Source organism: Motacilla alba, chromosome 14 (genome assembly GCF_015832195.1).
Source record: "Motacilla alba alba isolate MOTALB_02 chromosome 14, Motacilla_alba_V1.0_pri, whole genome shotgun sequence".
In the NCBI taxonomy this organism is placed as follows: domain Eukaryota; kingdom Metazoa; phylum Chordata; class Aves; order Passeriformes; family Motacillidae; genus Motacilla; species Motacilla alba.
The window spans coordinates 8956071-8982833 of NC_052029.1; the positions used below are offsets into that span (position 1 = coordinate 8956071).

Below are 26763 nucleotides of genomic sequence, written 5' to 3' on the forward strand. Positions count from 1 at the left end.
TCTCTTTTTAATGCTTCTCTTCATCAAGATGAATTTGTGATGTACTTAAATGGTTAAACTGGAGGAAATAGTTCTTTAGGTTAAGGTGCAAATTATGCACAATTAACAAATGTGTAAATGATTACAAGAAAAAGTTACTCCACTGAAAGAGTTCTGCTGCTTGGTCTGTTTTGTGCCACATTCTCTTCTTGTTACTCCAGAAGAGGTGAGCAATAAAGTCAGAAGAGTTTCACTCCAAAACCTTTATGAAGGAGTTTCCAGGTTTCACATCTCCAGGGAACAGCTGATCCTTACAGTGCCTCTTATTGGAAACATGTCCTAACACGTGAGTGGAATGAATGAAGAGGATCTCCCCCAGCAGCTCCTGATCTCTCCTGTCCACAGCAGAAAGGTGAGGAAAATGTTATTTATCTGCACTCTTCGTGTTGATGATCACTGAGCAAAGCAAATGGTATTAAACCAGAAATAATAATTTTTGAGTCTCACTTCTCATTCTGAGAACTTTGCCATTGCTGGGTCTTTTCCTCAGTCTTCTGTCTTCATTTTCACCTCTACATTTGCAAGAGAGAAAGTGTTAAAAACTTGAAGTTTCTCACAATCTTCTTGGTGGATATTTTTGTAGAGCACTTGGGAATCCCTAACTCCAGATGTGTTTCATCTTCTCAGTCTTGAATATCATTTCCCTAAATATTCCTAAATATTATGTCCCTCCTCTTTCTCTCATAGGCTATTGTGTAGATTTTGTCATTGTAATGCTCTGAAATATGCAAGTTACAGCTAAATCAGAGAATTAGAGGAGACTGAGAAAGGAGAAACATCTTCCTAAGTGTTTAAGGATTATTTTTACAAGTGGTCAGTGTTTCTCTGCCACAATGTTCAAGGATTGTGAAGAACACCACAAATTTCTGCTGCTTTTGACAAAATATCTCTCTGGGGGGAAAAACCTGCATCCAGATTGTTTATGTTGGCAGACACCACTGAAAAGATTAGGTTGTGTTAAGCTCTGTGTATTTGAACTCATTTGCCTGATGGGCAGATTAAATATTACTGTTTAAGGTTCTACTAAAGAATAAGGCAATAGTTCCAATGTTAAATAAGTAACTTTTCTTGAGGAATAAAATGTGACCAATGCTCACATCAAAATGTGAGAATAACCAGCTACAACTGAAGACATGGGACAAGGGGAAAAGACATAGGCAGGCCCGTTATCTGCTTTTATTTCTTGTGGGATGCCTAGAGTTGAAAATGCTTGTAGGAAATGTTTAATAACACCTTTTGCTGTTTCAGCTATGTGAGCAGAGGCAAAGACTGCTCCCGAGAATCTGTCTATGGAAACATGTATACATTTAAAGCAGCCAAAAGACACATAATAGGTCACATTGCCTTGTCAAATTTGTAAACTGTGAAGCCCTGTAGGATTTACTCCTGCCCCAATAGACAGCAGAGAATATTTTTGGCAGTCAGGGCATGTAGTAACAATGTGTGTCACTACATGCCCTGTGTGTTGGTTTGTTTATCACCTTCTGTTAGCAATCTTGGCAAAGAAGAATGAGAATGTACATGCATGACAAAATAGGGATGCTGTTTCTGAGAAAGAATAAAAAGTTTCAAGGAAGGAGTATAACTGATCATTAGTAACTGTCTCTAGGAATGAATTTTCAGCTCTCTCAATGATACCTGTAAAATAAGCAGAATCAGTTACCAAATTAAAAATGCTTGTAGCAAACAAACAACAGAGCTAAATCTTCATTAATGATCTTTAGCAAAGTCTTAACCCAATTAATAGCTTGTAACAGTCTGAGAGAGAATTTTAAGTCCCAAATATTTCTAGGGTGATGTTTGCTATATCTTTTCTTCTGCAATGGTCAGTCCTGCTTGTTGGATTGCTGTGATGGTGGCTTTCAAATTTGAATGTAAAGATGGATCATTTGCAGCTGCAATAAGTATATTGCCCATATAATGATAAACAATTGCTTGTGCATGATTCTGGCCAAAGGGGGGAAGGGGAGCCAAAACTTTAGCTTTATGCATGGTTTACTTGGCTTTTGCTTTATATCTACAGAGTCTGGAGCAGGTGTGTTACCATCAGGTATTTGCATGAGTGCTTTCCTTGCTGCATTTTTATCATCAAGCACTGGTTTTGGGAGGTTTGCAGCCTAATCATGGGGCTGTGTATGTGCTCCCTCCCCAGCTGAGTGTTCTAGTGTTAGCACTGCCTGTACCTGGTCTTCAGCACAGTAAAGGAACAATTGATTTAACCATCTCTTCCACCCCCTTTCCCACAGGGTGAATTCAGCTGGAGACAGCAGCACAGTCATTGCTTGTTTTAAGTAATGAGGGGTTAAAAGATATGCAGTGAAAGTAGCTTGCATTAGACTGTTCAAGAAAGGGAAATCCTTTCCATAGTTTTTGGCAGCCTTACATAGTCTTTGTATTTCCCTATAGGCTAGAGGTTTCCATGCAGGACCAGCCCTTCCCCTTCTGCTCTTTACCATACTCGTCTGGCTCTTCTGCCATGGATCAACAGAATCACTGGCTCTAGAAGGGATTAGGTTTTCTTCTGAGGAGGGGGAGGATGCAAGCACAGTGTTGTTATTGCTGGATGGGTGAAGGCAGAGCTTGTTCTCTGCCACGCTCACTGACATGAGGACACGGGCACAGCCATTTTGGAGAGCAGCACTTCCAGCACCATGGTGGGCGTGGCTCGGGTCCCCCTGAGGGGCGTGGCCCGAGGCATGCTGGGAGTTGTAGTCAGGAGTGGTGGGGGTGGAGTTGAAGGGGGAACGTTGAGGCAACATGGTGCCTCTGGTGGCATAGACGTTGGGAGGGTGGTTAGCAGGTAATACAACAGGATATTCAGATGAACAGGAGAGAGGCTGGGGTGGTGAAGGAGCAGGGAAGGCAGGGGGGATCCTGAGCAGAGGATCCTGAGCAGAGGAGGCAGAAGGGGATACAGGGTAGCTGAGTAACTCAAGTCATAGTCCATTTTAGGGCAGTCTGCGGGGCAACGGGGGAAGGAACACGAAGGGGCAGGGGTTGCGATTTGCACTGCTTCCAGTGTCTGGGACAGGTTCTGCCCTCAAGTTCCATCCCCAGGGTGAGAGGGGTTAAAAGAAGTCTCCATTTGGGAAGGGACCCTGCATGGCAGAGCGGCCCCGGACCCCCCGGATTCCTGCCACACCAGCAAGACCAGGGAGGGGCCGAGCGCCGGGAGTGGGGGCTCTTTGGCTTTGAGTGTTTTGAGAATCACGTGGAAAGCAGGCAGCAGACACACCACAAGAGGGTCCCCTGGTAGCTAGGTGATAAAGCATGACACCCACAAAATTCCAAAATCCCGCAGAGAAAATTCCAAGTCTGTGTGGTTTTCCGCAGCGCTGTGCGGGGCCGAGCCAGCAGCAGGCGGGCCTGTCGCATGGGCTGCAGCTGGCAAGGCAGCGGTGGCCGGGCTGGGCAGTGCCTGGCGGGCAGGCGAGTGCAGGGCCCTGGCTGCGGCAGAGCCTGGCACGGCGCTACTGGCTACAGTCGCTGGAAAGTTCCAAAACAGCCATTTTAGGAGGTTTTTCAATTCACAATTTTGGGCCTTTCTTCTGTGGACTGCTAAGAAAAAAATTTAAGTTATCATATATGTCACTGTCTAGTGTTGACAGTCTTATTCCCATAATAATCAGGATTAGGTGGGGTATGCCCACCTGGTTGGCGTAGGAACAGCAAGAGTAAGTGTCTCTTTTCTCCACTTACCTGCTTTTTCAGGCATGCATCCAAAAGATCTGACTGCAAGGGTTGCTTGTAACCATGTCAGGCCTGCCAATTTAATCCACAGTGGAGAAAAAATAAAGGTCCTAATGATTGGCAAAACCCAGCGAAATCAAACAGAAGATCCCTCAATACAAGATACCTGTTCGGGCGCCAGTTATTGTAGTCTTTGCTCGCTGCGACCCCTAGTTTGATTTGGCCGGGGGAACTGGCAAAAAAGGGGATGGGAACGATGGTCTTGCCCGAAAAATCAAAACTTTAATACAAAACAACAAATTTAGAAACTGGAGAGTCCAGGGGCAAGATCCAAAGGGGAGGGTGAGGGTGTGGCAGACACCACAAGGTATAGGGATCTTCTGAGGGCAAGGGTCCAATCAGGAGCTCAAACTTGGAACATGACCTTATTTGTAAAAGGTACCAAACCAACTGAGAACAAGAACCAGAAACCTGACCAAATATAGGATAGTTCTATTAACATATTGGCTCCCATGACCCCGCTGTTCTTGCCATGACCTGGCTAGGTGTCCTTTTTTCAGCGTCCTGTTTCTCATGGCCTCAGGTTGATGCCCCCTGCCTATGCTACTGAGGTTAAACCACCATTATTCCAGCAGGATGAGATTCCACAGTTGTTGTTTTTGTTGCAAGATTCATAGCAACAACTCTGCTAATTTTATTAATCTGAAGATGACTGTGCTTATTCCTTCTGTATACCATAATGTTAAATACTCACATCACAAAAATACAGGTAACATGAGATAAAATGAGGATGTGTGTAAACAACCTATTTATTCAATCTGCTTTGCATTCATGTATCCAACATCATACATGGGACAGCATCCAATAACTGGATTCGCTTAAATGTCTTTTCTTTCATTCCAGGTGTCTGATTCCTTAGATGTGCGCCTGATTCCTTCCCCTCACCATCTGAGAAAACGTCATTTATCATGAGAACATTTCTTAAATCCTGGATTCCTCAGTGTTTGTGGATTCTCAGATCACCTTCCAGAACATTCCATGGACACAACAGGCTTCTTACATCTCAGATTGTTTCCCATTATGAATCTATAAACCAGGGTAAAAAGGAACTGCCGGAATATTTCAACTTTGCAAGTGATGTCTTAGATGAGTGGACACAACTGGAAAAGGTAGTATTTGTCTTTTATTTTATAGACATTGAATTGTAGTTTAACCCCAGCTGTCAACTAAGAACCACAGAGCCCCTGGATCTCACAAACACACATACACACACATCCAGTGGGATGGGGAGGAGAATCAGGAGCAAAAAAGGTAAAACCTATAGGTTGAGGAACAAACAGTTTAAGAATTGAAATATAATAATCATCATCATCATATTAGTGGCAGTAGTAGCTCACTGACCACTGATTGATGCCCAGCCCATTTCCAAACACCTCCCACCAAAATTCCTCCCAGGTTATAAACTGAGCAGGACCTCCTGTGATGTGGACTATCTCATCAGGCAGTTCAGGTCAGCTGATCATGTCCATGATCTCTCCCAGCTTCTTGTTCACCTCTTTGTTGTCAGACTGTGGGAAACTGGAAAGTCCTTGACTTACAGTAAGCACTGCTTAGCAACAACTAAAACATCAGTGTGTTATCAACACTACACTGATCCTAAATTCATGAACCACAGCACTTTACCAGGACATAGTAAGAAAATTGACTCTATTCCAGCCAAAACGAGGACACAGTGGAAAGAATCTCAGACAATACAAATGCATTTTCCTCATGGGTACTGGGCAGAATTGGCTGCAGAGTGGAAAGCACTATTTTATTTTGTTTATCACAAATACAGGTGCCCTAAGAGAGTGATTGCCAAGGATTATTTGCTTAGTTTAGAGTTATTTTGTATTGAAGTGAAACCTGTAAAAGTTTTTCTTATTTTAATGTCTTCTCATGTGTTGAAGGATGGAAAAAAACCAGCAAATCCAGCTTTTTGGTGGGTCAATGATAAGGGAGAGGAGGTGAAGTGGAGCTTTGAGGAGCTGGGCTCTCTGTCCAGGAAGGTGGCCAATGTCCTTTCTGAGGCCTGTGGTTTGCAGAGAGGAGACAGAATTGTAGCAATTCTGCCTCGTGTTCCTGAGTGGTGGCTCCTGAATGTGGCCTGCATGCGAGCAGGTGAGTGACTCACGGACTTGTGGGGTGCAGACAGAAAGCAAACAGAGCCTACAAGACATGTGTTAGATTAGGGTGAAGAAAATGCAAACAGGAATATTCTGTTGGGACTTCTATGACTGATCTTTTGCCTAGAAGGAGAATTGGCAGCACCCACACAGGAAGCACAGGGCAGACATGGTCCAGTCAAATGGCATCTTCAGGTGAAGCCAGTGAGGGCTGAATGGCTGCCACCAAAGGCCGAACTTGACCACATACATTGGAAAGGAGCTGAATTTATAATGGAAGAACTTCTATAATTAGTGTCATTAATAATTCAATCAATCTATTTTGCTCTGCTTTTAAACTGGTAAACATCCATGATGGATGAAATCAGCATCAACAGAGAAACATAATCACGTAGTTTTGGGAAATGCTGAGTTTTCTCAATTGCTTCTTGCTTTTTTTCCAGGAATTGTCTTTTTTCCAGGAACATCTCAATTAACTGCCAAAGACATCTTATACCGACTCCAGGCTTCAAAAGCCAAGTGCATTGTTACCAATGACACGCTGGCACCTGCAGTGGAATCTGTCCTGCCTGGCAGCCAGTTCCTAAAAAGTAAACTCATTGTAGGCCAAGGGAGCAGAGATGGGTGGCTGAACCTCAAAGAACTCCTTGCGTGAGTATCCAGCTCTTTTCTTTCCTGTTCTCTGAGGCAAAGGGAGCTGTATCAGTCAGGTGACGTTGCTGAGTCATGGGGGTAATTTTCAAAATACAAATTAATTACTTTTCTGTCCACTTGCAGCACTGTAATTACACTGCATTAAGTACAGATTCATGCAACCCAGGTTTTGGGACCCAAGTTCAGGTCCTTCAGCTTCTTCTTGCTCCTCAGCCTTGTGATTCAGAGTCAATGTGACAGGCAAAATGTATTCTCCAGCTTTTCCCTGTAATATATAATGGATTTAGTAAGATCATATAATTTGGGGCAGCTTTCCTGTTGAGCTCCTAAACATTAAAAATACTGCTTCCCTGGTGGAAAACTACATGTAGTGACCAGAATTCATAATTTCTTCTTAAGGGTTGCATCTGCTGACCATAAATGTGTCAAGACAAGGAGTCAAGACCCAATGCTTGTGTATTTTACCAGCGGAACTACAGGCTTCCCAAAAATGGTGCTGCATTCCTACAGCAGTTACGGCATTGGATTTGCAACCACTGGCAGGTATTATCTTGCAGTTCCTCCCAGGGTCCTGATTAAGTGCTGTGATCAGCATTAAACTGAGCATGAGGCCATAACATTCCAGTAAATGTAGGCATTTCATGACTGTAGGATTTGCACCTTCTTCATCTTTCCTCTCTCATGGTAAAACCCTTGTCATTAAAACCATCTTGAAGGCCCAGTTGAGATCATTATGTGCAGAGCTGTGTCACTTGCAGGGCTGAAAGCAGAGGAGCAATAAGGAAAGCGTCCCTACAACCACACCAGAGGAAGTCCAGCGCTCTCATGTTGAGTCAACCTTTCCTAAGAACCAAAGCAATCTTGGGCCATTTCATTATATCTTAAAAGTTAAATCTGTGGCTTGGTACTGATTTGCTTTCCCTGAAAGTTTTTTTCATCTCTGTTTTTTCATCAGGCGCTGGCTGAACTTGACTCCTTCAGATGTAATGTGGAATACCTCTGATACTGGCTGGGCAAAATCAGCCTACGGCAGTGTTTTTTCACCATGGATCTGTGGATCCTGTGTCTTTGTACACAATTTGCCACAGTTTCAACCAGAAATTATTGCAGAGGTGAGTAATCTCCACATCCCAAGCAATCCAAAGCTACCAGAATGCCTATTCCTCTTCCCAGATCTTTTTCAAAACCACTCAGCTGGATGATTCTCCTCAACATTGGCCTCTTGTGTGGGGCAGAAACCTTGACTTTCCCAAGAATAATACTGGAAAAGTTGTGGTATAGTTCCTTATCACCAATTAGGCTTGAGCCTGGGACACAGACACCTTGGAAAACCCCCCAAAAAAACCTTAATTTGAACTACTGCTCTCACTGGTCCTTCATTTACATGAGTGACTTCTGTTGGACAGAAAGTTCCATATTATGCAGGAGTTGGACTGCCTGGTACAGAATTTTAGGGTTTTCATCTTGCAGACATTTGGGCATGTAAATTGTGTTAATCACCTGCACATTCACAAGGTCAGACCCAGCATTACACTTTCTTTTCAGCACAATAATTTCCTATTTTTTCTAGACTCTCTCAAAATATCCCATCACCACCTTCTGCACAGCTCCCACCGGGTTCCGCATGCTGGTCCAACATGATATGAGCAGGTACAGCAGGGAAGGGAGAGAGGCTGGGGTATAATGCTGGGACAGCTCTGCATGCTTACTTCTTCCTTAGGTGCCTTCATTCTCTTTTTCTGTTCAAGGAAACCTAATTAGCAAAGCTTGCACTCAGTAAAGAAAGCTCTTCGTTTTCAAATATGAGAATTAGCCACACCATAGGCTACTTGTGCTTCAGGACTGGGTCTTTGAATAGACAGCACAGAGGAGGGAAAGGAGATTTTTTTAAGCTGTCACTTCTTCTGAGCTTAGGCTTCACAGTTCAATTTAAGTCAATGTTTTAGGCAGTATTGGATCAGGGAGTTAGTGGTGCACCATGGAGTTGTTCTCATATGTTTAAGAATGAAGGGAGCAGTTAGAGGAGTTCCACATGCTGAGACTTATTTGGCAGCTGTTCTTCCTGGTTTGTTACTCTGTGAAATACCCAGCTTGTGAGAAGTGGTTTGCAAGGAGTTTTCACATCTGTGGTAAGGTACTCATTCTTGTCATATAGGTCTTTTATCCTACCAAAAGGCAACCAGGCTTTAGTAGAGAGCTCAGGGTCTGTCATCCTATTCAGGCTTTCCTTCAGTCTTAGGTGTACTTGGAAAGCTGAGGAAGTCTGTTTAGTTAAGGTTGCTCACTGCTCATTTTAGGAGTTAAGAGAATTATTTCATTTGCTGTTTCTCTCAAGCTACAAGTTCCTGAGTCTGAAGCACTGTGTAACTGGAGGGGAAGCACTCAATCCTGAAGTGTATGCACAGTGGAAAAACCAGACAGGGGTGGATATCCATGAAGGATATGGCCAGACCGAAACAGTACGTTTGCATTAACTCTTGTAGTATACCCATTCAAAGGTAAGACTACCAGAGCCACGATGTCCTTGATAAAGCAATGGAAAAGGTTAGAATCATTGATATGATTTAAAAAAAAACCAAAAAAATACTTTGCATAATTACGATTATACAGTTCCAGAATCAGCAGGTTGCATATTCTAATGCTTTAGACCCCTGCAAAAACCATGCCAGAGACACTTCTGATCAAATAAGTTGTAGGAGATCCCTTTGTCATCTTTATTTCAAAAAAACCCTGAAAACATAATTTGCTTCAGCTATCAATTTGGCCTGTCTGAGTTTTTAATGGCAAATATTAAACCAGCTCACATCCTAGACTTCTCTGTAAGTGAACATTAACAAAACTATTAAGAGCCAGATCTCAGGCTTTCTCTCATTTTGCCCTTGAAATGGTCCCAAATGAATTGTTCCAATATTGAAACAAGATCTGTAATAATAATCCTGCAAAATAAAAGTCAAGTGTTAGCAGGACAACCCACTGGCTCAGACTCAACAAAACAAAGCTCTCACAGGTCTGACCTGAAATGCCTCTCAACCCCTCTGATGTTCTCAAAAAACCACAGCGCTTTGGTCCCCATTCAGCCCTTGTCACAACAAAGTCATGGAAAGGTGCCTAATGCAAACAATAATAAAATTTACAAGATGTTGTAACAATTTTTAAAAAATATTTTAAAAATCTATTCTGCAGGTGGCAATCTGTGCCAATCTGAAAGGAACGAAAATTAAACCTGGATCTTTGGGAAAGCCTGTTCCCCCTTATGATGTGCAGGTATGAGGCAGCTGTGGGTAGAACTGTAAGGCAGTGCTGTCTGCATCCCTTGTGTGCCCTGTACTGAGCTGCAGCAGATGTTCCTCTGAGCTGATCAAAGCACCCCTGCTGTGTCTGTCCTTTCTGCAGATCGTAGATGACCATGGGGCTGTTGTGCCTGCAGGAGAAGAGGGCACCATTGCTGTCCGGGTGAAACCCACACGACCCTTCTGTCTGTTCTCCGAGTACTTGGTGAGCCTGACTTGCTGTGTCTGTGTCTGCTGAGGGACTCGGGAGAGACCCAGGGCAAAGGTCTGCCAGGAGCAGAATTCCATGCAGGATCCTCAGAAAGTCTCACTGGGTTACGTGAGGACTTTGAGCCTGATCAGTGTGTGGTGATGCTGAGGTGCAGGACATTCTTCAGAAAACAGTAGACTCAGGCAAACTTAATGATATTCTCCCCTGCAACTGAACTACCAGAATGAATAAGCTTTGGGGGACCTATCTATGTTTTTAATCCTTTTCTGAACCCCCATAATATTTGGATATTTGTAGCACCCTCAAACAACAACTTGTAAAAAGTAATTGCTCACTAGGGGATAGGAAACTTCTACAAGTTCAATACATTAGCTTCTGGTTTTCACTCTGTCTTCTGTTGTTAATGTGTTTTCCTGTGTAACCAAGAGGTTACACTGGATGTAGAGATCCTATAGGTCAATGCAAATAATGAAGTTTTTCCTGCAGGTGACCTTATTTGAGTTTTGGTCCCACCAGTTAAGGGTAAAAAATTTCTTTTGTCAGGAGGTTATTGTGGCAACCACTTGCAATGATAAATCATTTCCCTGAACAAAGTGGGTTGTACATTTTGGTGGGTTACACATTTACTGTGATGGATGGGCATTTTGATAGAGCACAACCATTTCTCTCTAGAACAGAAATCTCTACATACATTCTTTAGTGTGTAGTGCTCTTTTCCACCTGTCACATACTTCAGGCATTGAACTTCTAATTAACATGGCTTTTTAGTTGAAAATATGAAACAATACTGAACACAATTATTTTGAGAACAACTGAAAAAAATATTTTTGTCCATTTTTGCACCACTGCTAAGGAAATGCATTACAATTCACTAATAATCAGATACCTTTTCTGAAATGTTTGATTGTTGCCAGGATAATCCAGAGAAAACTGCTTCCACTCTGTGTGGAGATTTTTATCTCACCGGGGACAGAGGCGTTAAGGATGAAGAGGGATATATCTGGTTTGTTGGAAGAGCTGATGATATCATTAACTCTGCTGGGTAAGGCATTTCCTTTTAGATTTGCCTGATGAAATGCAGCCTGGAAAGCCCAAAGGACTGGTGCGTGCTGCTGGGCTGAGCTGTCTTTGTGCTCCCCAGGTACCGCATTGGCCCCTTTGAAGTGGAGAGTGCATTGATAGAGCACCCAGCAGTCGTGGAGGCGGCTGTTGTCAGCAGTCCTGACCCAGTGCGAGGGGAGGTAAAACAAACTAGGCAAAAATGTAAAAGAAATATCCTTTCTACTAAGTATGAACTTCCTTATATGTACTAGGCTTCCCTGGAATTCAATAGGTTGCATATTTTTTAAATAGACAGGCTAAATTTTTTAAATCCATACCTTGACAGATCTTACAATATCAGAATTATTTCTTTGCAGGTTTTCATGTGGGAAAATAGTTTAGCTTTTCAGACTACTAAAAACATGTTTTTGTCTAAGTAATGAAATTTTGATTATTTCTTGTTTTGTCACTGGTGCACTGTAGCAATGACATCCAGAGTGTTTAATTTTTTGTTTCTATTTTCTACTTTTTCAACATTTCTTTGAGCAACAGAGTCAAAGATTTTCAGCTTTATTAGGATATAATGTTAAGAAAAAAAAAAAAAAAGCTGGAAATATGGAAAAAATCCTCTGCTCCAGAATGGGTCCTTCATAGCCCAGTAGTTGATAACAAACAGCTAATGAAAAGGAAAATTAAAGAAAAAGATCAAATTTTGGCATTCTGAATTTTGACATTCACTTTTCACAACAAATGTATTCCTTTATTGCCACCTCTGGAAGTTAATGGAGTCCCTTCCTTTTTGTGGCACAGGTGGTCAAAGCTTTCGTTGTTTTAGCTCCTGCTTATGTATCACATGATCAAAAAAAACTAGCTCTTGAACTTCAACAACATGTCAAGAAGGTAACTGCACCATACAAGTATCCAAGGAAGGTAAGTACAGCCCAAAATGATAGGTTCTCTCATTGTCCCAGAAACTGAGCATTTTTGGTCCTGCCTCAGCTCTTCTTCAACAGCTTTCTGAAAACACTCCAAGCAGAGTTAGATAAAATAAAAGTAGATGACAGGGTCTGTTGCAGCTGTGGCCTTGGGCTGGCAGTGTGTTCTAGAATGGACCCAATGGGAGGCAATGGTCATGAAATTTTACTTCATGAGGGCCCAGTCTTTCTTTCATGGAGTACTGGGGTTTTCACAGCAGCTCAAATGGCAAGGTATTCAGTCAGCATTACATCATCCCAGCCCTGGATCTGCAGCTTCCCATCCTTTTATCCCCAACCATAATGAAAATGTGTCTTTCCTTCAGCTGGGAATTTAATAAGGATATATTTTTGCCTTTCAGGTGGAGTTTGTTAAGGAGCTGCCAAAGACAGTTACTGGAAAAATCCAGAGAAATGTTCTAAGGGGCAAGGAGTGGGCAAAAGTATAAAAAGAGCAAGAGTGATCTGGAAAACAAGGAGAGAAATATTCTACTACGTGTATCAGCTATAACACATCAAACATGGCACATGTTTATGACCCAGAACATGTGGAAACATTGTGAAAAACAAACTGCGAAAGAAGTAGAAAACACTCAAACTAAGTGTAACTACAACTCTTAGATACATACAAATAAAAGAGAAGTTAATAAAAATAATCTTTGTCTTGTGGTGGGTATCAGCAGCACATTGATATATTCTTGTCATTAACTACCACTGTAACATCCTCAAATTCTTTCAGAATGGAAAGGAAAAAAAATTGTTTTTAATGCTTCTCTTCATCAAGATGAATTTGTGATGTACTTAAATGGTTAAAATTGAGGCAAAAGAAGACCCAAAATGCTTTGGGTTAAGGTGCAAATGACGCACAATTAACAATGGTGTAAATGATTACAAGAAAAAGTTACTCCACTGAAAGAGTTCTGCTGCTTGGTCTGTTTTGTGCCACATTCTCTTCTCGTTACTCCAGAAGAGGTGAGCAATAAAGTCAGAAGAGTTTCACTCCAAAACCTTTATGAAGGAGTTTCCAGGTTTCACATCTTCAGGGAGCAGCTGATCCTTACAGTGCCTCTTATTGGAAACATGTCCTAACAGGTGAGTGGAATGAATGAAGAGGATCTCCCCCAGCAGATCCTGATCTCTCCTGTCCACAGCTGACAGGCCAGGAAAATGAGCAGAGAAGTCTCTGTCAAACTCAGTGGCCACATAACAAAGTGAAGGTTCTTGGGATTGATATGGTGAATGGATGATTCAGTCAGCAGCTGCTGAGGCTCAAGCAGTGAGATTCTTGGAACTACTTTGGAAACAAGCAAAAAAGAAAAAGGAATAGAGAATCAGATACTGAATGCAAGAAGCAGGAACATTCTTCTTATGCAAAGACTAACATCTGATGTTGTGTTTCACTATGGAGAGTTGTGGGCAATTCATTTAAAAATAAAAAATACAAGAAAGCAGGAACTTAACATTTATTTAGCATGTTAAAATCATCAGTCTGGCTCTGACTAGCCTAAGTGACTTTAATGAAGAACTCATTAATTCATAACTGGATTATCTTTGGATAATCTCAATATTATTTCTTTTTTTTTTTTTTTTTGGTTGGTTTGGCTTTTGTTTGTTTGTTGTTGCAGGATTCATAGCAACAATTCTGCAATTTTCCTATATAGTGTACAGCATCTAGACACATTGTCTTCTGCCATGAAGCTGCTGTTGAAGTTACAGAAACTAAAACTCTTGTGGACTCTGAAACCTCCTAATAGGACTTTCCATGGACATCCCAGGCTGCTTTTCTCTGATGTATATTCCCAGTATGAGTCCATCAGACAGGGCAAACAGGAAATACCAAAGTACTTTAACTTTGCAAGTGATGTACTGGACAAATGGTCTGAGATTGAAAAGGTAGGTGATCTTCTGTTGGGCCAATGAAATATTTTAATTTTCAATTTCATTTGAAATAAGCTGAGATTTTTTTCTTTATAAAAACAATCATTTGCCAAGCCAAATTTGCATTAGGAAATGATACAAAAGATCATTCTTTCTTGCTTTATTTATTGTTATTTTGTAGGAGCATTAATGCACAATAAAAGGCTTAAACTGAAATAGGATCCAGACTAGGACTTGGGTCTAGAGACAATTAGGCTGGTAAACATTTCAAGTTCAGAAAAGGAGAATCTATTGGGAATAACTGAGCTTGATCAATAGCAAATCTCAATCCTTTAAGGACAAGAAAAAAAATAATAGCTTATATGCCAGCTGTCAAATACTCAGATCTTCCATAATTTACAGATGTCTGTGCATTATTATTTCATGGTCTTTCAGAAGAATATCTTTTATGTTTAAATTCCTATGTTTTGTAGGCTGGAAAGAGACCATCAAACCCTGCTTTCTGGTGGATAAATGGTGAAGGAGAAGAAGTGAAGTGGAGCTTTGAGGAGCTGGGGTTCCTGTCTCGGAAAGTGGCCAATCTACTGACTAAAGAATGTGGATTGCAGAAGGGAGACAGGCTTATCCTGATCCTACCACGAATTCCAGAATGGTGGCTGGTCAAGGTGGCTTGTATGCGAGCAGGTCAGTGAGGTCAAATGGTCATTGCAAATCGGTTGAGAGGATCAAGAATGGATATGGTTTATCAAGGAAAAATAGTGTAATAATCCAGTGAGTGGACTGGCTGCCAAGCAGTCCTGAAGGGTTTTCACTAGGGGCCATGGGAGGCGTAGCTCATGCAGTGGGCAAGAAGATGCCAGAAGGCAGGGAAGAGCCATGGAAGTCGCCAGGCAAGTCCACATTTCATTCCTGACAGGAGAGCACAGGCATCTGCATCAATCTAATCTAACTGTTTGGCTAGGGAACACCAGGGCAAATCCATATCAGAGATCAGTTTGGGAATATTTAATAGCTTAGGTTCTTAGAAAAAGAATCAGACATAGAAAAAAATGCCAACACAAACTAACCTAATTCTCTCTTCCAGGAATTGTCATCATCCCAGGAACATCCCAGTTATCAGCCAAAGACATACTGTACCGACTCCAGGCATCAAAGGCCACGTGCATCATTACCACGGACAAACTGGCTCCTGCAGTGGACTTGGTGGCATCCCAGTGCCAGCACCTGAAAACCAAGCTAATGGTGTCCAAAGGCAGCAGGGAGGGATGGCTGAACTTCACTGAGCTGTACCAGTGAGTAGGACTGAGTGCCACTGCAGTCACAAGGACAAAGCAGACCTGCTCCCACAAGCACTCGTTTACATCAACTACAATGATTGAAGTTATAATTGCATTCTCCTTTTTACAGAAATCAATCTGCTGACCATTCCTGCATCAAAACAAGGATTCAAGACCCAATGATTATCTTCTTTACCAGTGGAACTACAGGTTTCCCAAAGATGACTCAACATTCACAGGGCAGTCTTGGTTTCAGACCCCTTTTAAGTGAAAGGTATGAAAGAGTTAAGCCTGGTTGAACATAAGATAATTGAAGCTGCATAGTAGAGCTATTGTAAAAAATTACTGAATAAGAAACACCAGTGTACAAATACCAGTGTACATACCCAGCCCTTCTCCCTTTGAAATCAGAGTAAAAACCCCATCAAATTGCTAGAGACTAGGATCAATCTTTCAATTAATATCTCTTACCCGCTTTCTTTTTTTTCTTTTTTTATATATTTTGTTAACCTTTTTTTTTTTTTCTATCAGGTACTGGTTGGATTTGACTCCCTCCCACATGATATGGAACACTGCAGACACAGGATGGATACTAACTTCAATAGCATCTTTTTTTGATCCTTGGGTTTTCGGATCATGCGTCTTTATACATAACCTACCACAGACTGACTCAGAAGTTATCCTAAATGTAAGGGAAAATCTCATGGAAATGTATTCCTCTGCAGAAAGCATGCCCAAACTAATTCTTAACAGCATGCACAGATTTCATGAGGGTTGTGTTTATAGTAGTGTTTGAGATACTGTATTTGCTGTGTAAAGCCCCACTTTCATTTTTAATGTATACAGAAGGGAACAAACATGCAATCCATTCCTACATTTGGTCATAGCTGGTGAGCATGTGAAAAAAGTCATCCAAAAGCAGCATTAAATGCCTGCCACTCACTCTAGTGGCTGTGGAAATAGTATCAATGGGTATTAATGCAGAAATGAAGTGTTTCTGTGCCTGCACCAGCCAAGATGAAAGTGAACACCTCCCTGTGGTGTAGACAGAGGAGGAACTATTCTGGCCATGCCCCAAACTGTGGGTCCTGGTGTCAGATAGATGTATTAGCATGGGATTTTTGTAATCAAATCTACAATCTCTGCATATTGCACCAACTGCAGGAGGGTTCCTTACCCAACAGAGGGTGTGGTGCTTTTACATAAGGGGCAAATGTACTTCTCCTTTCTGTGTCACCTGTTTACTGTACATTCCAAAGGCAGTTTTTTGTCTGATCTTCACATGTCCTTCTTGTTGTTTAACCCTCTAGACTCTCTGCAGATTCCCAATTCATGCCCTGGTTGGTGCTCCAACATTGTTCCGGATGCTGGTGCAAAATGATCTGTCCAAGTACGTAAAAGAATTATTTAGTAATGTTTAATTTACCCTAACTAAACTTAGTCATCTCCTATATCTAACTGCTTGACCCAAAAAAGGGTAGTATTTTAGTTTAAAATATCCTTGACAAGAAATCCTTGACCATCATGCAAAATTTGAGTTTTGCTGAGGTTTTTGATCAGAGAAACTTGATATTTTCCCTCAGAAATTTGAGACTTATGCTACTGTACTCGTGAGTATGAAACTGAGAATCTGTTAAATACTCTGTCATAATTTTTGTCTACCACATTAATTGTCCAGACTTTGGGAAAGACTTCATCCTAGAAAGTGCATGTCAGCATAACTGAGGGAATGATTTGTTGTGGCAGTTGTACCTCAACCCCTGTTCCAGTTCTCACTGCCTGCCATTGTTCCTTCCTTCCCTCTTGAACTTTCTCGCTTGGCCTGTTGCAGAGGGTCAGCAATCAGGGCCCTGGCTCAGCAGATCAGTGTTTGCTTACTTATAATCCCAGCTGACTTCAGCAAAAATTTTATTTTTTCACATGTTTAACTCAGACTGCTACTTATGGAGAGTGTTGAGCACAGAGTGGTATCCTTGTTGTATTGGGAGCAGAAGGACCAGGGCCCCTCTGATTTCCCCACTTAGCGGCACTAACTCTCCCTGTAAACAGCTCTCCCATGGTGTTCACCCTTGCATGTTCCTGGTCTCCCCCTCTAGATTTATGTCTTGCTTTTCTTGTTTTTAACTCCCTGTGAAGATACAAATTCATGAGCCTGAAGTACTGCATGAGTGGAGGGGAACCACTCAACCCAGAAGTCATGGAGCAGTGGAAGAGCCAGACTGGGCTGGACATCCATGAAGTGTATGGCCAGACTGAAATGGTACATCTGTAGGGACAATAGCCTGTTAAATCTCTGGAATTTCTTTTTGCTGTAAGGTTTGTTTTGTAAGAACACAGTCTGTTTCCTCCCTCACATTTCTGTGAATGTTTCAGTAATTCCCTTCCCTGGTAGCCTCTGAAGGAATTCCCTCATGGCGCTCCTCACAGAACCTGCCAGGAACATGAGGGTTTGGGAGGGAATGTGCTGTAATATTTCCACAAACGTCTTTAAGTTAATTCCAAGTAACAGTGTCAGTCAAGAGGGCAGAGTTTGAGTCTAAGGGAAGAAGACTGGTTAGCAGAGGACATGAATTTTTCACAAGGAATGGAATAGGATTATTTCAGGGAGTTTTATGATTTTGCTTATCCATACCATACAGCACTGACATATAGGATCCTATGAATCTTAATTCATTACTTTAGAATTAGTCTAGAAACTACATTGAATGAATTAAGTGTGAATGTAGCAATTTTCTTTTGAAAATATTTCATTTGATTTTGATTTTTTACAGGGAATAATCTGCTGTGTTTTTAAAGGAATGAAGATTAAACCTGGATCAATGGGGAAAGCAGCTCCCCTTTATGATGTTCAGGTTTGTTGACTGCTCTTTAGATTCTGTCATGGGGGATTTTTTGTTTGGTTGGATTTATGTTTGGAGTTTGTTTTTCCATTGAACTAAAATAGGAACTGTTTTTCATTCTAGATCATAGACAAAAATGCCAATATCCTGCTTCCAGGACAACAGGGGGAAATTGCTATCAGAAGCAAACCTATAAGGCCACTTGGTTTTTTCTCTGAATATTTAGTAAGAACTTTATTTTATTCCTCACCACCACTACCAATCTCCCCAAAAGCTCTGCAGTTGCATAGTGGTCCTAAAGGCTGGACATTTTTCACCATTTTATTATTTATTACCAGAATAATTTGTTTATTTGAATTAGTGGGTGTTAGAAAAGGAAAAAAATTAGGATCAAGTAAAATTTTCTCTTAAAGAGTAGAAATTAGTTTAAACCTATTGTATTGTATTGTATTGTATTTTATAGCAATATCAGTACATCCTTGACTGAAAAATTAAGTTGCAGTGCACTTGTTATGGGTGTTGTAGCATAATGTATAGCTAATGCATGCTCTAAATCTAAACTACTGCTTGTAAACCACTTTAAGGATAACCCTAAGAAAACAGCAGAAAGTGAACGTGGGGATTTTTATGTCACTGGAGACAGAGGGACTGTGGATGAAGAGGGATATTTCCAGTTTTTTGGCAGAGACGATGACATCATCATTTCTTCAGGGTTAGTCTGCACACACCCATTCTAAACCTGCCATTGTATATTCTCACATGTTGTGTTGTATATTCTTACACGTGAGCTTCTGACATCATAATCCCGTGGCAGGAATGTATTGACCTCTTGATTTTGGAATACTTGCTGTTACTATTAGCTTTTCACAGACCCTCAGTATCATCTCTGTGGTGATACTGGATCCTTTTCCCCTGCAACTGAAAGAATGAAGACTTCAGTTGGCAAAGGAGGAATGTTTATCTAGTTTATTTTTTTTTACTAAAATTGAAGGAACCTCTATTGGATTCAAAGAGCTTTTGAAACAATTTATTTTTAACAAGTTGAATGGAAAGAACTTGATATTGTATGATGTGATACCATTACATGGCACAGACTGCTGCTGCAGACCCCAGCTACAGGATGGGATGGAGCTCCAGCCAAAGAGCCTCAAGGAGAGAGGACAGATGGAGAAGTATCCACAGCCCCAGCAGTCCTCTGCCACAAAGACCACTGTGAAATGCTCCTACTTCTAACCCAGCTGTCCTATTATGCCTAAAACTTCTATCGCTGGTTATTGATTTGTACTGGCTTTGTTTTTTTTCTTCAACATGAAAATTTAAAAACTTTTGGTACTGTTTTTTTCCAGACAAAAAACAAGAGCCAAACCTCATTTTTATTTTTCCTGACCTAGGTATCGCATTGGGCCATTTGAAGTGGAGAGTGCCCTGATAGAGCACCCAGCTGTGGTAGAAACAGCTGTTGTCAGCAGCCCAGACCCCCTCAGAGGAGAGGTAAGGATGCTGAATGGAGGGGGGAAAGCAATGCATTTGTCCAAATATATAATGATATCAAAGAATTTCTACTTTACTGAAAACATACAGATCTAAGGCAATAATGTCATCTGAGAATCATGGAATTGTTTAGGATGGAAAATACCTCTGAGATCATTGAGTCCACAAATACACCATGTCCCTAAGCACCACTTCTACTTCCATCATGGATAATCCTAGTGGAGCTGACAACCAAAATCTCTTCACATTTACATGTCTTTGCTCCTCTGAGTTTCTTTTCATCCCAAGGTCTTCTCTGTGGAGAACACTGCTGTGAGGTTTGCTTTGCACTTATTCTTAAGCATTTGTCTATACACTTAAATTGTGATTTATGACTCTTGGTGTAGCCAAAGTTCTACTGCCCTTGCCCAAGAATTAGACATGGGCTGCAGGTGTGGTAAATGCACAGTCCTGTGCCAGGAAACCAGTGCTTACTGTCCTCAGTGTGAACTTCAGAGAGAAATAAAATGTCCCTTAGCTTCAGAGAGAACTCCACAGAGACACATTTTATTGCCCCTTCCTCTTGGTTGCTGCTGAGAAGAAAGGGAAAAGGCTTTTATTTGTAATGAGAGCACAAAAACTGTCCTTTAAACTTTCCCTTCTGCACATACACATGCAGAATCTGGGCACAATAATTTCTTATCCTGTGCTGGTTTCTCTGTTCCTCATGACTGTTGTGACTCTGAGCAGTGCTGCTCACTGGTAACTGCCCATCAACCCTTAAATAAAGATGGTATCAGATCACTTTTGTTAATTTTACCTTACAGGTTGTGAAAGCATTTGTGGTTCTGTCCCCAACCTTTTCATCCACCGACCTGAAGAGCTTAACTCGTGACTTGCAGGACCATGTCAAGAAAACTACTGCTCCATTTAAATACCCTAGAAAGGTAAATATTTCTGAGGAGAAACTTTAAAACAGGGCACCCTTCCCTAAATCTCAGGAGAATTACCATTTAGATTTTCATGATTCACTTGAAAGAGACAGCAGTAAAGATTCATCTAGACCACTGGCTCCAGAAGATCTTTCCAAAACAACATTAGTTTAGAATGTTTTTCATTAATTTATGTAAACTACTTCAACAAACTTCTCAAAATTTTCTAGGTTTTGTATATCCCAGTTAGATCCCCATGCTCTAAGTCAGACTCACCATCATAATTCTGCATTTTGTGTTTAACCTTCAAACAAGCACTTGCCCATGCCTTTAAGGTAGCATATGACTGAATCTAAAGAAGTTTTTATCTACTGATCATTACAACTAATAAACAAGCCCAAGAGGATACATTTGGTATTTCTTAGTAATCCCAGCACCACAAGAAAAGAGCTACTGCAATGCCTTAGCCAACTTGAGCAGAACTCACAGAACTAAGAACCATTAAAGACTTTGGAGCTTTAACATCCTTTCCTTTATCCTTTTTGTCATTCATCTCTGACCTCTGATACCATTCAGGAATTTGCCCTTCTGCTGTGAGCTACAATACTCAGTTTGGTCAGCTGAGAGGCAGATGTACAGATGTACAGCTGGCCATCTAGGCAGCCACAGAGATGGTTTCACAAGTGGCATAATGTGCTCTTTGGTTTGGCTTGGATTTGAGGCAGGCAGCTCTTACTGATGGGAGCCCTCTCAGTTTTCCACATATGCTTGGAGAGTCTTGGAAAACCAACCCTGCAGAACATGCTGCATTGCCTTCTCTCTTTATTTTATCTAGGTGGAATTTGTCAAAGAGCTGCCAAAGACAGTCACTGGGAAGATCAAGAGGAATGAATTAAGAGACAAAGAGTGGGGACGGATATAGCATTGTTTGGAATTTAACAGAACTTTCTTTCCATTAGCACTATATACATTTCACTACTATAGCTGCTATCATTCTGATCTCTTTATGTTAAGTGCCTGAGCATCAAAAAACTACAGGTAACACCAAGATGTGATATTTGTGCCTGCTTGCAGAGTTTCCAATGCCAGTACCTGACTGAACTGTATTATTCTGGGTGAAAAATAAAATTTTCAGTAGACAACTTCAATAGCCTTCCCTTCCCTTTGAGACCTCCTCACTATCCCTCTTGCAGCCCAGCTTATATTTGATGTTATTCTTGAGAGACAATAAAAAAAGATAATGCCCACATTTGAAAAGGTATTTTACATCAAATATATTTTGATTCACTATTTCCTGAGAGTTTACCCTGACATCCAAAGCTTATGGAAAGGATATGTTGACTGGTATGGTCACTATATGGGTTCCAAAAAATGCAACATTATGAAACAGTTGGAAAATAACATATTTTCTGGTGCCACTGGATAGCAGCAGTAAAAGTCCTAAAAATGCATTGTTACAGGTGAGGGATTAGCAGTTTTATTGGATAGGTTCAAAATCCACATTTTTGGTGGTAGGATGAGAACCATGTGTAGGTATCCTTTCTTTTGAAAGTGTCTTGTCTCTTCCAAGCACTAGCCAGGAGTGGAGTGCCATTCTCAATGCAAGGCTGGAAGTATTCTGAAATAGATACGAACATAAGATCCCATCTTTTGCTTTAAAAACCCCTCTGAGGTAAATGAAATTAGAATTGAGATTATGTTCAATATGTGAGAAATAATCCTTTAATAGGTGATGCTGTTATGCGTAATGAGAAATTAGTAAGTTGTAGAAATTCACAGTATGTGCTTAATGTTGCACATATACATATATACAGTATATATAAATATATGGTTTTTGTATGCATTTGGCACATAAAATTGCTATGCTTGCATTGGTAAAAAAGTTAATATTTAGTCATACGTCTTGAAATGCTTAATAGATTTCCAGAATGGGTTTGGAACTTGGTCCTTCAGATTTTCTGGATTGTGGTTTTTGTGACTTTGCATGAGTTATTTTAGCCAGTCCATTGAGCAGGAGCATTTTATAAGTGATCTACAACTTCATCTCCTTTCCCACAATACCAAAACTTGGAATTAAGCTTTAATGAAAAACAGAGCAGCTTTTAGATGAGTTTGGGTTTAGTTATTCAAAAGGATTTCAGATTGTTGCTATAAAACCAACTCTTCTGGTAATACTTGATCTAGGTCTAAATAGTCATCCTGTAAGAATAAAAAATGAACACCATTTATAAATGAAATGTACATAAGCTTGTCTGTTTGAAAAGGGTTCATTATTGAAAAGATCACTAAGAGAAGGGGTAATTTGCCAAGTTTGGCCATCACACTCAAGTGTTAAATTTAAGATTCAGAACTCACCATTGCTGTCTGAGCTTCCATCAGCTGGGGCAGAGCAACAGAGCTCAGCAGCTGCTGATTTGTTAATATGTTCCTTTACAGTCCTTAAAATCCAAAATAAAGTTATCTTTAAACACAATCTCACAGGCTTATAGTAAGTGTAGAAAATTAAATCTCCCATGGGAGCAAGTAGTTTGTTTAATATATTCTGCCAGAAGAAAAGTGAACACAATAAGGTTGTGCTCAAACCTGGCTGTAGCAGGGTTTCAAACTTCCCTTCCCTTTTCCTGTATTACAGCTTTGTTCTGAGAGATTAATTTTTCTCTCCTTCAGTTAGTCAGAACAGAAGGAAAACATGTTGGATATTTTAAATGTAATGTTGTATTTTAAATGTAATCCATTTTTGGACAGAATAACAATAAATTGGATTAGATCTTTAAGTGCAATCAAAAAAACATTGAAAAATGTGATCTGCTCACAATTTCAGCATCTGATTCTTTTTAAGGGCATTCCCTTAAAATTCAAATGTGAGTACTTTTGGAAAAGTAATCCACTTAGAAGTGATCATATTTTTAAAGTAATACATTTATTCCATATAAGTAATCAATTTTAAAATATAATCCTAATAATGAACTTTGAAAGTAATTGATTGTAAAGCAAATTTCAATGTATAATCCTGCAACGTGTTCCTGGTGTTTTGGTGGTCTGTGCTGGGCTTTAAACAGACCTGGCTAGACTTTTCCCTGAGCCCTGGTAGTGGCACAAATTGTTCATTCCAGCAGAGAAGGGCTTGCTCAGGAGGTTTCCTCTCTGCTGCAGCACAGCCTGCTCAATCTGCACATTGGGTCAGACAGACTTTCCAATGTGTTCTTGCAGTTTTGCAATGATAACCTGAACCTGACCAGGAAAAAAGGAAGAAACAAACTGGTGAATCAAAACATTTCTGTTTGATGTGTGGGCAGGAGCCTTTGCTCTGTCCCAGTGCCCAGGGTTTCAAGCAAACACACAAAGCGTCTCAGTGCTACCAAGGATGTGCTCAGTTTCAGGGTTGTGTTTGTCCTGCACTGCTGACTTGAGGAATTACTGAGTCAACCAATTGATATTCCTTGTTTCTCTAAACCAGAACTTTACTCTTTTTGTTGGGCATTGGGAGTGATGTGCTGTCTGCCAGATAAATCCTAAAAAGAGCCTGAAACTTTTAAATTTGCAGGCTTGCCACAGAAAAGGAGAACAGCTTGCAATGAAATGGTAAGTCATGTTGTTTTTTCTCTGTCCAGACAACTTGGGGTTTGTTCAAGAACTATCAAAGATGATCTCTGGGAACATTCAGAGGAAGAAACTGAGAAACATAGTGGTGCTCTTTGCTGCTGAGCTCCTCACCAGAACATGCTCATCCTGGACTTTTTTGTATTCCATCATGTTTCTTGTCAGTCTTAAGAGGAAAGCCTTCTGAATAAGGGTGGAAGATACACATTGCTGTTCTGCTGCTTATAGAGAATATATATTCTCTATAACTTTAAAAGTACATGGGAGAAATGGTTTTTGAAAATAGTGATAGAAGAGGGGAAAATGGATTAGTTCTTATTTTTTGTATCTGCAGTGCTTTTACTGAAAGCCACAATATACGTAACTCTGTGCCAAATATTATTTTGTGAGAATGTTTTTTAATATAGTTGATGATCACACTTCCAGGTCTAGCCCGTACTGGGTTGCATAGAGTTTCAGGATTAAATATAATCAAGGATTTCCTGGGCTGAGGTGTCAGTTCAGACTGTGAGATATTTCCATAACAGTCAAGCTGTTCCAAGGTTATAGGAACAGCAGAGGTTTAGATCATCCCTGCTAGGTCACATCTCACATTTCTTGTTCCCTCTGTAGCCCTTGCACTTCACACCATGGTGCTACAGCACTTGATTCAGAAGATATGAGCAGTAGCTGAACTCTCTGGCAAAGGCTGCATTGAGCATAAAAACACCTGTGAACCGGGGGAAAAAATGAAGCAGGGTGTTACTTATCTCGGATTTTCCCGGTTCTGCTGTAAACCCACTATGCACCACCCATAAACATATCTGCTGGTAGCAGGGAAAACAGCAAATGTGCTGCGGAGTAAAACTGTTCACATGACCTTTCAGGACAACTACTTGTTATCAAGAGGCTAATAAACACACATCCCAGGCTTGTGCCAGGAGGGTTCTGCAGGTGGATCTCGCCTCCTTCACACCCTCAAGCTCTGAAATGGATATTCCTTTGCTTTCCAGCTACCAAGCTCATTATTGTCTGAGGTCAAAAAGAGAAAAAAAATGCACAAAATGCTGTGTCCATTGTATTAATCTTAATGGATCTGAGCTTGCACTACTGAAACCAAAGGATAGTTGAGACTTCATTTCTTTAGGAGCAGAAATGGAAAAGGAGAGGAAATTAAATGGAGCTCGAATGTCAGCGTGGTGGCAGCTGAGCATGGCTTGTGTTCAAACAGGTGAATTGTGTAATTCCTAGTGGTCTGTAGATTCTTTATTACCTTCTATGCCGGAAGTTAATTCATTTAACAATTATATTTTTTAACTTCCTTGCTTGAACATTTGACAATCAAAGGGGGGACTGGGGTAGTCTCTAACAACTGATGTCATTATCTTCATAATTTTTCTTTCACTTTCTGTGGCTTGGGTTAAATCAGTTTAACAGTGACAGACTCAAAGCTGCCAGTGTTTTCTGCCTCAAAGTTATGCATCCTACTTTCACTCTGCCTGTAGCAAAGGAGCTCATTTGTACTTCAAGTCTGCACATCTCTATTCAAGTTCAGATGTGAGAGACTTGTTTTACCACCTTCTCATTTCTGGATTGAATGGTGCTGGTAGCCAACAAATCAGGAAAACCTGTGAAGTGATCAGGACTGAAAGGGAAAAATACCTAATACATTTCCAATTTCACTGCACTTTCAGGTGTTATCATCATCCCAGGGACAACACAACTGACAGCACCTGACATCTGCTATCGATTGCTGGCTTTGAAGGCCAGGTGTGTTATTATAATCCATGCTCTTGCTCCTGGGGTGGACTCGGTTGCATCCAAGTGCCAGTCTCTGAAAACAAAGCTGATTGTGTCTGAAAGCAACAGGGCTGAGTGGCTGAACTTCAGCCATTTGCTCAAGTAAGTGCCTTCTACCAAAACCTTTAAGAGTTATCTCCAGTGGAAATTTCCTCATGTTTGAACACCCTTGTACACTTGTAGCTCATTAATGAATGAGATACCTCAAAGGGCGTAGGAGAAGAGGCAATTTAGTCCCTCTTTTATATACAGAAGTGATATTAAGGAATAACCAAACTGCTAATTATAAAATAAGTAGCCTTATGATGTCTAGATTTGTTATGTAAGACCATAAAACACAGAAAAGCAGGCAGGAGTGACTTCTATTGACAGCTGTGGCATATTTAGTCTCTAAAAGGCAAATATTCTTCTATATAATACAATGCTATACAAATTATTCCACATTCCTAAAACTTGATGATAATAAGGCTACTGTGAATAGCTTTTCACCATAAAAGGCTAAAAAGGGTAGTGTAAAACGAACTTAATGTCTTTGGGAACCCTCTAGACAGATCTCTGGCAGCCTGCCTACCTGGCAGGATAACTGCCCTGACTTCCCTGCTGCCCATGTCCTCGGCTGCCTCAGCTGAGTGCTGAGCTGGCCAGGAGGCTCTGGGGCTCTGGAGTGGGAGCTCCTGGGCAGCAGGAGCCACCAGCCAACCCCAGGACATGGCTGGGCTGGGGAGGCCACACATAACCTTGCAGGAGTGAGCAGTGCTTGCATGCCAAGCCAACAAACAGCAGTCCTGGCAGAGCGTTTTTCATACATTTTTGCACATGCCACGCCACAGTTTGATCCAAGAGCAGTGTTAAATGTAAGAACACCATGCCCACAATGAACAGTTACTCATATTTCATGTTGTTTTCCAGGCAGGCCACAAAAC

The 26763-nt window shown here is 40.9% G+C and overlaps 2 protein-coding genes across 5 annotated transcripts; both read left to right on the forward strand.

The window, feature by feature from the left end:
• The first annotated feature begins 54 nt into the window (after positions 1-54).
• Positions 55-12720, forward strand: LOC119706933 (acyl-coenzyme A synthetase ACSM3, mitochondrial-like). 3 transcript variants are annotated; one of them, XM_038151208.1, is made up of 16 exons: positions 55-391; positions 2286-2320; positions 4443-4448; positions 4633-4898; positions 5679-5889; positions 6338-6545; positions 6948-7091; positions 7504-7660; positions 8119-8198; positions 8884-9007; positions 9732-9812; positions 9942-10043; positions 10964-11091; positions 11191-11290; positions 11901-12020; positions 12427-12720. In XM_038151208.1, exons 4-16 carry the CDS (start codon positions 4698-4700, stop codon positions 12511-12513), a joined length of 1743 nt encoding a protein of 580 aa, XP_038007136.1. In that variant the 5' UTR covers positions 55-391; positions 2286-2320; positions 4443-4448; positions 4633-4697; the 3' UTR covers positions 12514-12720. The 3 variants fall into 3 exon arrangements, with proteins under 3 accessions (XP_038007136.1, XP_038007135.1, XP_038007134.1); XM_038151207.1 differs by lacking the exons at positions 2286-2320; positions 4443-4448; XM_038151206.1 differs by lacking the exons at positions 2286-2320; positions 4443-4448 and having other exon boundaries at positions 55-325.
• A 258-nt stretch (positions 12721-12978) lies between these two features.
• Positions 12979-22934, forward strand: LOC119706932 (acyl-coenzyme A synthetase ACSM4, mitochondrial-like). Of its 2 annotated transcripts, none has more exons than XM_038151204.1 (14): positions 12979-13156; positions 13690-13957; positions 14416-14626; positions 15027-15234; positions 15350-15493; positions 15751-15907; positions 16530-16609; positions 17356-17479; positions 17991-18071; positions 18183-18284; positions 18644-18771; positions 19451-19550; positions 20357-20476; positions 21297-22934. In XM_038151204.1, the coding sequence occupies exons 2-14, from the start codon at positions 13757-13759 to the stop codon at positions 21381-21383; spliced, it is 1743 nt and encodes a 580-aa protein (XP_038007132.1). In that variant the 5' UTR covers positions 12979-13156; positions 13690-13756; the 3' UTR covers positions 21384-22934. The 2 variants fall into 2 exon arrangements, with proteins under 2 accessions (XP_038007132.1, XP_038007133.1); XM_038151205.1 differs by having other exon boundaries at positions 13726-13957.
• Positions 22935-26763: the final 3829 nt, after the last annotated feature.

What these genes read in the sequence shown, in the direction of transcription:
- LOC119706933 (XM_038151208.1), top strand. Translation starts at nt 4,698, where the DNA reads ATGAGAACATTTCTTAAATCCTGGATTCCTCAGTGTTTGTGGATTCTC. An exon ending in AACCTCAAAGAACTCCTTGC is followed by an intron (nt 6,546 to 6,947) that starts GTGAGTATCCAG and finishes TTTCTTCTTAAG; the next exon opens with GGTTGCATCTGCTGACCATA. An exon ending in GATATCATTAACTCTGCTGG is followed by an intron (nt 11,092 to 11,190) that starts GTAAGGCATTTC and finishes TGTGCTCCCCAG; the next exon opens with GTACCGCATTGGCCCCTTTG.
- LOC119706932 (XM_038151204.1), top strand. Translation starts at nt 13,757, where the DNA reads ATGAAGCTGCTGTTGAAGTTACAGAAACTAAAACTCTTGTGGACTCTG. An exon ending in GACATCATCATTTCTTCAGG is followed by an intron (nt 18,772 to 19,450) that starts GTTAGTCTGCAC and finishes TTCCTGACCTAG; the next exon opens with GTATCGCATTGGGCCATTTG. An exon ending in CATTTAAATACCCTAGAAAG is followed by an intron (nt 20,477 to 21,296) that starts GTAAATATTTCT and finishes TATTTTATCTAG; the next exon opens with GTGGAATTTGTCAAAGAGCT.